Source organism: Alosa alosa, chromosome 2 (genome assembly GCF_017589495.1).
Source record: "Alosa alosa isolate M-15738 ecotype Scorff River chromosome 2, AALO_Geno_1.1, whole genome shotgun sequence".
NCBI lineage: Eukaryota > Metazoa > Chordata > Actinopteri > Clupeiformes > Clupeidae > Alosa > Alosa alosa.
The window spans coordinates 19702577-19715076 of record NC_063190.1 but is presented as its reverse complement, the minus strand read 5'-3'; the positions used below and the strand labels follow the sequence as shown (position 1 = coordinate 19715076).

Below are 12500 nucleotides of genomic sequence, written 5' to 3'. Positions count from 1 at the left end.
CACACGCACACACACACACACACACACACACACACACACACACACACAGTGTACTCATGCGCACACTGTCATACACATGCATGTATATACAGTGCTGAGTGACATTCGAATGAGTTGAAGTCATATTTTCATATTCAGAATTAGGAGACCACTGCAAATTTGAATCATTCGAATGTTACTCAGCAACCGTAGGATGGTCAGAAAAATGTGCAGTGGTCTCTTCATTTTGTCCAGAGCTGTAGACCCTTTCAACCACATACACAAACGTGTGTTCCTAAGGCATTTCCAGTGGCATTTTGTAAAGCATTACGGTAAAGTCAGATTCATTTTTATTTCAAAGTATCTGTGCTGATTTTTTTAACGTTTCAACCGGAAACCATCTAGAAACAGATTGAAAGGATCTATGAAGCACTCTGACCAGGAAAGAGAGGTCTTTAAATCGGGGCTTTTTGTGATCTCTTAATCAGCCTCATGGCAGCGGAGCAGCAGGTCATCTCCCTCACAGAGGGCATCACCAGGAGGACTGGGGTTCAGAAAGTGAAAAATTCCCTCACATTAGCACAATTAAAACTCTTTTAAAACAAATGTGTTTTTCCAGACGGATAATTTGGCCCCTGCTTCTGAGTTGCTTGCTGCTGAGTTTACGCTGCGTTTTGTTTTCTCCCTGTATTGGATTGTACCCAGCGTGCAGTTTAATGGTCTGATGGCTATTTGTCAGAGATGTGGAGCGTTAGAGGAGAAGGAGGTCGGGGTGGGGGGGGGACTACCCAATGACCGCACGCTGAAGTCAACTGCCGGGAAGAGTTTGGAAGTTTAGGATGTGTGCAGAGAGAGAGAGTGATATAAAAATGACAGAGAATGAGGAAGCAAGCCAAACAGAGAGAAGAGAAAAAGATGGAGATAGACAGAGAGAAATAAAGAAAGGGAGAACGAGATAGAGAGGGTAGAGGAGAGAGAGAGAAAGGGAGAAAAAAGATAAAGAAGGAGTGAGTGAGAAAGAGATATAGAAAAGAAAGGATGAAGGGTTGAGTGAGAAAGAGAGAGAGAAAAGCAAGAATGAAGGGGTGAGTGAACGGGGGAGTTTAGCTCTGCCCCAGTGTGTGTCTCTCTCAGGAGGGTTGCTTTGGAAACGCAGACAAACAAAGAGCCTTCAGTGTCCAGCGCAGCCACCTCCTCTTACACCGTAATCCACACGGGCTCTTTTAGACGGCACTCTCAAGGCCTGGACACAGAGAGAGAGAGAGAGAGAGAGACTGGATGAGAGAGAGAATTTGTGACAGAGAGCGGGAGCATCGCGGTGGTGAGGGTGGGGGTTGGGGGGTTATATAAAGAAGATTTACTGCAAAGGTTCAGAGACTGTTTTTGGGATAGAGATCTCTCTGAGGCTGGGGCAAACGCTAGGGCAACCGGACACTGGAGAGATTGTTTTCTCTCTTTCTCTCTCTCTCTCTGTCTCTCTCTCTCTCTCTCTCTCTCTCTCTCTCTCTGTCTCTCTCTCTCGCACTCTCTCTCACACACACTCTGCTGCATGTGTTTAAATGATAGTCACAGGAAGCAGTAGGAGTTCAGGGGGTTGTGGCTTACTATGCCATCATGATAAGATGAGTCTCGCACAGACTGATTGCATCAGCAGGGTTCTTCCTCACAGTGAGAGTGGGTGAGTGTGTGTGTTTAGTGTGTGTGTGTGTGTCCTGGATGTTCCAGCCAGAGAAGGGGTCGTCCAGGTCTTCTGATCCAAGCTGTGTGTGTCTTTCCCAGGCTGCGGAGGAGCTGCTGGAGTCCCTGGACCTGGAGAAGAACAGCTATCACATGGGCTTAAGCAGGGTGAGTGAAACACACACACACACACACACACACACACACACACACACACACACTCTCTCTCTCTCTCTCACTCACTCACACACACACACACTCACATTCTCACACACACACACACACACACACACAAAGTAATCCTGTAGGTGGTGTGGTAGAGCCTGCTTAGATTGGCTGTCTACCTTAAGATAAGACTGTATGCCTGAGCGGAAAGCACAGTAGATCCCAGCAGCCTGTGGTGCACAGCTGGTCCAGATCTGTCTCTCATCCAGTGTGGCTCTGGCAGACAGTCAGCTTTGAAGTCTACAAATCCAACAACAAGATGGATACTTCAGAGGCCATTTCAATTTTCATGACACAAGTGTTCAGAAGTGTAATGTTGTCGGCTCAGGTTCTACTCCGAGTCTCCTCCCTGGGGGTGTACAGCCTTCCTGAGTAGTGCTGGAGTGTGTGTGTGTTGTGAACGCGGGAGGCCAGCGTCCTGCGTGCGTGTCAACAGGAGAGCCTAATTATCGCCTCTCAGTGTGTGCCCTTGGGCCGCAGTCTCTGGCAGCTTCCATGGACCGTTTGTCTGCTTGTAGTCTAATCATAGTCAACAGTGGCTGGAACACACACACACAAACATACACACACGCTCAATCCCATCAGATAGATAGTAGAGAGGGTAAGGCGGAGAGGACCAAGACGAGCACAGAGAGTTAAACAGCCCCATCTGTCTGTCCAAGTAACCCCATCAGGGGGCTATCTAGGGCTGCGTTAGGAGCTAAGATTGGGGAGTGGGGGTGGGGTAATTCTCTGCAGGCAGCTGTAGTTGCCCCTCTATGTGATTTGGGGAACTAAACCGAGCTCTGGAACCATGATGGCCGAGCACACTCGGAGCATTCCGACCGCGTCCTAAGCTCCTAGCAACAAAGGCTCCCATCGATTGCCAATTATACTGACCTTAAATCTCTCTTCCCCTTCCGTTCCCCTGTGTCCATGGCCTCGCCCGCCTCTTCCCAGTCTGGTGGTCAGTTATAGAGGGCAGAGAGGCTCGGGTCAAGACACGGCTCTCTGTTCCCACAGCCTGCTCTCCTCTCAGACAAAAGCCATAAAGCCACCAGCATCATAAAATGTCATGAAGCACCAGATATATTACACAGTAATACATGGTGTTAATATTGATTCTTTATCATTGTCTTATGTGAGTAACATGTTGAAGTTTGGTCTAGTTTATGTAACTGGGGGGGAGGGGGGGGGGTTCCTGTTATACAGACTTCTAGAAAGTGTGTTACAGACACTTGCAAAGCTGTGGCTATAAAGGATTCTTCAGTTTTATTATAACTAACGTCAGAACCTGGGCATCTCTGAATGCCTGACAAAGATCCATGGTGATCGAAACGTTACTATTTTTTTAAAGTAATAAAGTTTATATTCTTGGAGCAATTGCAGTGTGCAGACCACCCTTCTTCCACTGTCTGACACAATTGTCTGGTACCTGTGGATAAACTTCCTTGGATGTGCGCACCCACTTTCCAAAACATCTCTGAATAACACCAAGCCCTCAGCCAGGACTCCTCATTGATGTGGGAGACCCAGACACACACACTTTTCATTTTACTATATGTAAAATTCACATACAATAAAGTTTTATCTTATCTTATCGCATCTTACAGTAGGCTGTAGTTATTCTTTGCATAATGCTAAAGGCTAAAGTCCTGCACCATTGGCATCGCATAGCATAACATCACACAACATCCGTGTCATAAACAGACACTTCTAACAGCTAGCAGGTGTAAACATCTGTTCCTGTCCTATTCGATATGAATGTGTGTGTTTGTCTTGTTGGGTTTAACCGTGTGTGTGTGTGTGTGTGTGTGTGTGTGTGTGTGTGTGTGTGTGTGTGTCCCGCGCTGTTCCCCTGCAGATTTTCTTCCGGGCCGGAATGCTGGCTAAGCTAGAGGAGCAGCGGGATGAGCAGACCAGACGCAACATCACCCTCTTCCAGGCGGCCTGCAGGGGATACCTGGCCAGACAGGCCTTCAAGAAGAGGAAGGTGAGTGGGGACAACTGGGTTACTCCTGAGCTCTGCTATTCCGTTTCACCCCAGAGAAACCAGCAGCTTACTGTAAAACAATGGTGTCTGGAGAGTACTGTCTGGGGCAGTGGTAGTGTGTAGTGGTTAAGGAGCTGGGCTAGCGTGCAGTAGCCTGAGAAGTTGTGGGTTCAATTCTTGGCTTCCGCCGCTGTGCCCTTGAGCTAGGCACTTAACCCTGAGTTGCTCTGCGGAGAATGACCCTTGTAATATAATTGACATATATAAGTCACTTTGGATAATCGTGTCTACTATAGTAATAAATGTAAACGTAAATGTACTGAAGCAAGGGCTGTTTTAGCAGGACAACAGCGTTGGTCAGTGAGTCACTTGGTGGATACAATTAGTGTTCTCTTGAGTTCTGCTGTTCATTTTCACCTCAGGGGAACTGATCTCTTAATTCAAAGAATATTTTATGAAGAGAAGTTGTCCAACCTTCTCACAACAGTTGATTTAAGTGCCCAACAATCACTGTGGCCTGGAGGAGGTCAGTAGAATATAGTAAATACTGAGTTTGTGTAACGGGTAGCCATAGCTATGTTGTCCTTCTCAGAACCTTGAAAGTGATTAGGGAGAGTAGGGAGGGAGAGATTTGCAAGAGAACCTCATGAGAGAAGAAAGGGAGAGATTTGCAAGAGAAACTTGTGTTTGACAAGGAAGGATTAGTGTTGCACTTCCAATATGGCATCCTAATCTACAGTACTTGGCTTCCAATATGGCCCCCTAATCTAGTTTGAATAGATGCGTCTGTTGCTGCTTGTGTTGCTGTTGTGTTTTACTCCATTGACTTTCTTCATAGTCTGTGCCTCTACAGACACAAGGGAGACTCAATTAGAGGAAACCAAGAAAAGTCACACACACACGACTACATTGTTGTTGTGTGTGCTGGTATACAAGAAAATACAACTACACACACACACAAAGACACTTTGTCCTGTGGAAATGGCACGTTTACACGGACATTCTATTCCGATTAGAAACGGAATAACGGCTTAATCAGAAATAAAAATGATCATATAAACACCTCAATCTGAATGAAAATGTATACGGTCATTCGGATTTACTGCTATATCTTCTCAAGGAAAAGTAGGCAACAACGGCTATTCCGATCAAAGACTCTAAAGCGCTTGAGAGCACCCGATCGGAATAGAATGTACCCCATGTAAACAGACGGCACACATTTTTCAATAGTTTAATCGGAATGACAAAAAAAAACTGCCCATGTAAACGTGGCTAGTGAAGCCCATGAGTTGTTCCACTGGGAGATGGTTTCCACAGTTCTCCCTCAGAATGCTGAACAGAACCCTGGGCCTTTGTTCCCCAGCATTCTGTAGAACTAATGGCAGCATTCTCCTCTCCTCTCATCTCCCAGAGCTTGTTCACACACCCCCTCTGTTGTTAATGGCCATCTAGTGAGGTGTTTAGTGGCCTCTGTTTATGACAGTCTTGCGAGGTGTTTGGTGTGCTCTGTAGTTGTGTATTAACGAGGCGAGTCCCCGTCCTCCTGGTGGAATGGGGCTGCGTTATGAGTAGCCCCAAGGCTTTCGTGGCATAACTAACTAGTGGTAATTGACCACACTGCAGTCTTCCCACTGTTGGAATCAGCATGCTGCTCAGGTCCTGGCCACTGTAATCAGGGCTTCGCATCTGGTGCCCACTGAACCCAAATGGCTGCGTACAAGCAGCACATTGTAAGTTTGTGTCATTTTTAGTTTAGGGGTAAAATGTATAATTAATCAAAAGATTGTGTGTGTGTGTTTACATTAAGCTGGTCTTTAATAGTCTTTCAACCATAATTATATACCAACTGAATGAACTAGCTAGCTGTCACTACAAATCAAGTGAATGCTACGCTTTTAACAACATGCAGTAATTACACACAGGCTTTCTCATTGCATTCTCTGGCTGGCATAATAGAATACACTGAAATGTACCCAACGAGTAAGAACTCCAGGCATTGGAGAGATCACATGATGACACATTTCATTCTGAGCAGTGAGGATTGGAGGGCCTTTACCTGATCAGTGTCTGTGGAATTAAGCTGATCTCTCTGTGATTTAGTGACATAACCCTACCCACACTGTGTGTGTGTGTGTGTGTGTGTGTGTGTGTGTGTGTGTGTGTGTGTGTGTGTGTGTGTGTGTACTGGAGTGCTGCAGGGCTGGGGTAGAACGCAGAGTCACTCTGCAGAGTGTAATGCAGAGGACTCTCCTCTCCTCTCCTCTCCTCTGCAGCAGTGCTGGAGCCACTCTGCTCTAACAGACCCTCAGCTGCTCATCCACCCACTGCAGCTCCCACTCACTATCTGCTCTTCTCATTCTCTCTCTCTCTCTCTCTCTCTATCTGTTTTTCAACCTCTCTTTCTTTCTCTCTCTGTTTTTAACCTCTCTCTCTCTGTTTTCAACCTCTCTCTCTATCTGTTTTTTAACCTCTCTTTCTCTCTCTCTGTTTTCTAACCTCTCTCTCTCTCTCTTTCAATTTCAATTAAATGTTATCTCTGTCTCTTATTTCACCTTCTCCATCTCATACATCTTATTTCACCTCCTCCATCTCATACATCCTCTCATTCTTACTCATTCTTTCTCTTTCTCCTTCTCTCTCTTTCCTCTCTTGTTCTTAGTTGTTCTCTTGTTCTCTCTCTCCCTCCCTTTTTAACTCTAGTAACGCCCATCCCTCTCTCTCTCTCTCTCTCTCTCTCTCTCTCTCTCTCTCTCTCTCTCTGCGGGAGTAGATCCAGGACCTGGCCATCCGCTGCGTCCAGAAGAACATTAAGAAGAGCCGTAATGTGAAGGGCTGGCCTTGGTGGAAGCTCTTCACCACCGTGCGTCCACTCATCGAGGTGCAGCTGACTGAGGAGCAGATCAGAGGCAAAGACGTGAGTACTGCACCTGCACACCTCCGCTCAGGACACACTGTCCAGTTTCTCTTTCTCTCTCTCTCTCCCCCTCTCTTGCTTGCTCTCCCCTCCCTCCCTCCCTCCCTCTCTCTCTCTCTCTCTCTCTCTCTCTCAGGCCAGGTCATTTATCTTTCTCTCCCTCCTCTTGCTCCTTCTCTCTTCCTCTTTCAAACCAGACAATCCATCTCTGTCTCCCTACCCCCCCTCTCAGGCCATCCAGTCTCTCTCTGTCTATCTCTACCTCTCTCTCTCTCTACCTCTTTCTCTCTCTACCTCTCTCAGGCCATCCAGTCTCTCTCTCTCACTCTCTCTATCTCTCTACCTCTCTCTCTCAGGCCATTCCAGTCTGTTCCTCTTTCTCTCTCCTAGTCCACCAGTCTCAGCCACTAAACCCAAACCCTATCTGTATTTTGATCACATTTCTCCCCCAATTTATACCTCTCTCTCCCCCTCCCCCCCCCTTTACCACTCTCTACTGTACTTTCAGTCCATCTCTCACCCACACCTACACCTACTGTACACCCACACCCACACCCACACCCACACCCACACCCACACCTACACCCACACCCACACCCACACCTACACCTACTGTACACCTACACCCACACCTACACCCGCACCCACACCTACACCCGCACCCACACCTACACCCACACCTACACCCACACCCACACCCACACCTACACCTACTGTACACCTACACCATGCCTTTATCATTCAACAGAGAGTCTATATTGTCCTCCTCCTCTCATGTGTTTCTTTTCATGTGCACCGACCTCCTCGTAGTCGAGCGTTGTTATGAAACCCACAGTGTCCTGTGTTGAAACCAGGACCCCCCCCCCCCATCTCTTTCTCTTTTCCTCTCTCTCTCTCTCTCTCTCTCTCTCTCTCTCGCTCTCTCTCTCTCTCTCCCTCCCTCCCTCTGATGGGCTTGTGGGTGTTCAAAGGCCTCAGGGCCTTGTGGAGCGCTGGTGGGAGGGCTGTTTGTGTTATCTGAGCGCTCCCTTCCCTCGAGCTCCCCAGGGGAGGTGCAGCAGCCACTGGAACAGGCCCTGGTCTGGCCCTGGTCTGTTTCCCACTCAACTCAACTCTCTGTGGCTCTGCACATTTCACCTCCTGTCCTCCCACACACAGTGTGTGTGTGTGTGGAGATGAAGTGGGGAGGACTGCCAGTGCTAGAGAGAGAGAGAGGGGGGGGGGGGGGGGTTGTTGATTGTGGTATCTTGGCAGCTTGTGGTCAACTTTGTTAACAATAATAAACTGTGTGTGTGTGTGTGTGTGTGTGTGTGTGTGTGAGCAGGACGAGATCCAGCAGTTGAAGGGGAGGCTTGAGAAGGTGGAGAAGGAGAGAAACGAGCTCCGTCTCAACGGTGACCGACTGGAGAGCAGGGTAAGGCCACGCCACGCCGCCACGCCACATGTGCAAAGCATGCTGGGATACCCACCACTCACTCGGCCTGTGAGAATCTGCAGTGTAATGTTTTCTAAAGAAAATCTAATGTTTTGTGTGTGTGTGTGTGTGTGTGTGTGTGCGCTCCATCAGATCACTGAGCTGTCTGCAGAGCTGGCTGATGAGAGGAACACTGGAGAGTCGGCATCTCAGATGCTCGAGACGGAGACAGCAGAGAGACTACGTCTGGAGAAGGATATGAAAGACATGCAGGTACACACACACACACACACACACCACACAATTCACATACTAGACACACAACTGACCTTCACATTGTGGGGAATCCCCAAAACACACACGCACGCACACACACGCACACACTCACAGGCACACACGCACGCACGCTCACACACACACCTCACACTTGCTGTAAGCGTATGAGCCCATCTCTTCTCTCCCACCTGAGTGTCTGAGTGGCCTGTGCCCTCAGGCAGACTGCTCTTACCTGCTCACCTCAACCTCATCAGCATTCAGTATGCAGTGCTCCAGCATCTGGACTGCTAGGAGATTAGGAGAAGTACACACACTTAAGGTTATGAGTTGGGATGATTTTTCTTTCCTAGGGTTAGTCCACCTGAGTGCAAAAAATGAAATCTAACCAAGTGTTAATAATCTTCTATTAAGATCAAAGAATCTATTTGGTATTGTTTTTAGTATGAAAAGACTTACCTAGTGCTCTCCCGTAAGATCATTTTGACTTAATTTAAGAAGACCTTGACTTATTTTAAGGAGTCTTATCAAGACAAATTTACTCAACGCACTGGCAGACAAATTTGCTTGTTTTCAGGATGGGATGTCTTAAAAGAAGTCAAACTTTTCTTAAATTAAGTCAAATGATTTCATGAGAAAGCGCTAGGCAAGTCTCTTTATACTAAAAAAACAATACCAACTAGTTTTTTTTATCTTGATATGAGATTAATAACACTTGGTTAGATTGTGTTAGATAAGCAGTTTTTGCAGTGTGAGTGCAATGTCCACCTGAGTGCAATGTCCACCTGAGTTAAACCGATAAGTATACCTCACACAGACATCAGATTGTAGACAGTGTGTACTTTTATTTTTATTTAGTGAGGCATTTAGCTGATGCTCTTATCCAGAGTGACCTGCACAGAGCTAGCCTAAATATACGGACAGTCAAGGGTGACCTACACAGAAGTAGCCTCAATACAGGGACAGTCCCTCTGGAGCAACTTGCTCAGGGGCACAACGGTGTCAGCCCTGGTATTGAACCCACAACTTTCTGGCAGTAGACTTGGAAGCCCAGATACAGCTATTATGTGCTGCTTTGAGGTGATGACTTTGAAAGTGGGATGTCTGATACCGTACCTAGCGTGTACTTTGAGGTGCTGACTTTTGAAAGTGGGATGTCTGATACCGTACCTAGTGTGTACTTTGAGGTGATGACTTTTGAAAGTGGGATGTCTGATACCGTACCTAGTGTGTACTTTGAGGTGCTGACTTTTGAAAGTGAGATGCCAATCTTGTCTTTTTTGACGTCTTGATTTCCAGTCGAAGTTTGAAGCCATGAAGAAGCAGATGGAGTCCATGGAGATGGAGGTGATGGAGGCGCGACTTCTGCGGGCGTCCGAGCTCAACGGAGACCTTGACGACGATGATGACGACGCTGGTATGTATGTCCTGCCATCGTAGTGATGAGGTCACACGTCACACATCCCACCAGCTGCTGACTGGACAGACTCCTCGCTCAGTGACTCCACCTCACCAGGGGGGAGAGAGAGAGAGAGAGAGAGATGGGCAGGATCGGAAAATGATCCGGGTTGGACTCGACCCTGGGTCTCTCTGGTCACTTGGACACCCCCATTATTCTGTATTTTAGACCAAAGTGTCTGTATTTACATAGGTAGTAGCAGTCTAAGTACTGCACCATTCTAGGTGAAGACATAACGTTACAGTGAAGGTGCTTTGAGGAGACTGATTCATGAGGTCGGTTTGTATATAGTTACACAAGTAGTAGTTTGAACGTACACTGTAGAGTATATGGATCTGCAGAAGCATGTGCTACTTGACTACCGAGCCTGTGTAGCTGTGATTCACACAGAACTGGGTCAGAATGTGGCCCGATGGAGTGTTCTTTAATGTTTTATTTTGGACAGGAGGTCATAAATCTATGCAAATCCTGGTGCTGATGTCCTGAATGATGATGGGTTGGGTGTAAGGCCTGCTTTTGTTCTCACATATACACACACACACACACACAACTACACTTCTGAAACGGCCTCCACAGACACACACACACACACACACACACACACACACACACTGGTGCTGATGTCCTGAATGATGATGGGTTGGGTGTAAGGCCTGCCTTTGTTCTGGGGGCCACACCACTTAAACTCAGGGTTTCACATCTCTGGTAGAAACTCCTCCAGAGTAACGAGGATTTAATCCCAGAGATCAGTGCGGCTGGCCCAGTGTCATTATGCCCTATGCTACACACACACACACACACACACACACACACACACACACACACACACACACACACACACACATATATACACACATACATAAAACTATGCTTCTGAAACCACCTTCACGCGCACACACACACACACACACACACACACACACACACACACACACACACAATCCCAGGGACCAGTGTGGCTGGCCCAGTGTCATTATGCCCTATGCTAATACTCTGTTAGATGTAGAAGAGCTCGTGGCTCATCTCATATCTACACTCATATCAACACTCTCCACAGGCCAGTAGTGGGTAGGTGATCTAGGGGTTCTTATCACTTCCCTATAATGCAGGTGCATTTCAAAAAAGTGGAAAATCCAAATCTAAATGGTAAATCTAAATACATTACATATACAGTGAACTCTGCTGTCTCCATCCCCAGACTTCTAATCTTGATGACTACGGTTTACAGTTCATGGAAAGCAAAAATGTCTCTCTATTAGGGTATAAGGTATGCAAAGGTCAGACACCCAAAGCACATTCATACTGTTGTGAATTGTGGGTAACTTAACTCTTTTTTTCCATAAAGACGAGATTTGACAACTACCCCACTAAAGAGGTCATTGGACACAATCCCATAGGTAGCCCTAGTAATGTATGTAAGGGTGGCTCTTATTCGTCCAAAGGGAAAAGCATTAGGTGCTACATGCTGAATGAATGAATGCATGCTATTGTGGCCTGAATGACTGCTGACTACTGCTGTCCGTGGTGCTGAAATCGTTTTGTTTGACCAGAGTGCAGACAGGGTGGAAAAGTCAATGCCATAATCAGTGCCGCCACTCTGTCTGAAGGAAGATAAAGAAGCTTCTTACTGCTGGGATGACTTCTGTATACAATGAGAAACCTCAATAGGAATGAAAATGCTGTCAGGTCATGTCAGGTCAGGTGCCATGGAAAAAAAAAAAAGCTGATGGAAGCTTTGAGCATCTTATCAGAGGTTAGGGACTGGCTCAACAAAAGCCAAAGGCCAAAAATAGGTGTGTTAGTGTGTGTGTGTGTGTGTATGTAAGCTACCCTTGACAGCTTCTCTGCCCTCTGGTATTTACCCTTTTGTGTACAAAAACTCTTGGAAGGTGTCAACATCCTATATGAGACTCAAACACAGGTAGATCAGTGCAGATTGATTTTATGCTCCCATATAAAATATTGTTTTGCTCCCATATAAAAGAATGCATCAGATGGGGATGGGACGATTCCATGCGACTAATTGTGTGTGTGTGTGTGTGTGTGTGTGTGACAGGAGGAGAGTGGAGGCTAAAGTACGAGAGAGCCATCCGTGAGAGCGATTTCACCAAAAAGCGCCTGCAGCAGGAGTTTGACGACAAGCTGGAGACGGAGAAAACAAGCAAGAGACAGCTGGAGAGGAGGGTACGCACACACACACACACACACACACATGCAGTCACGCACATACGCACACGCACACACACAAACACAAACAAACAAACACACACACACATACACACACACATACACACACACACACACACACACCCATATGGACAGTGCTGCAGAACGTATATGCTTTGTTGATAAAACTGACTATGTTCTCTCCCTCTTTCTGCCATCATCTCCCCCAACCCCCTTCACACACACACACGCACACCACACACACACACAAACACACCCCAGCTGGCAGACCTACAGGCGGACCAGGACGAGTCGCAGCGCTCGCTGCAGCAGATGAAGAAGAAGTGCCAGCGGCTGGGCGCCGAGCTGCAGGACACCAAGCTGCACCTGGAGGGACAGCAGAGCCGCAACCACGACCTGG

At 47.1% G+C, this 12500-nt stretch overlaps 1 protein-coding gene across 1 annotated transcript in view; it reads left to right on the top strand.

Moving 5' to 3' along the window:
* myo18aa (myosin XVIIIAa) overlaps positions 1-12500 on the top strand; it is an 82895-nt gene that overhangs the window by 47291 nt on the left and 23104 nt on the right. Inside the window, 8 exon segments of the mRNA XM_048269541.1 lie at positions 1759-1824; positions 3725-3853; positions 6624-6767; positions 8092-8181; positions 8335-8454; positions 9754-9871; positions 11970-12097; positions 12362-12500. The exon segment at positions 12362-12500 is cut by the window's right edge and continues 16 nt beyond it. Of these exon segments, the coding sequence (XP_048125498.1) occupies positions 1759-1824; positions 3725-3853; positions 6624-6767; positions 8092-8181; positions 8335-8454; positions 9754-9871; positions 11970-12097; positions 12362-12500 (934 nt within the window).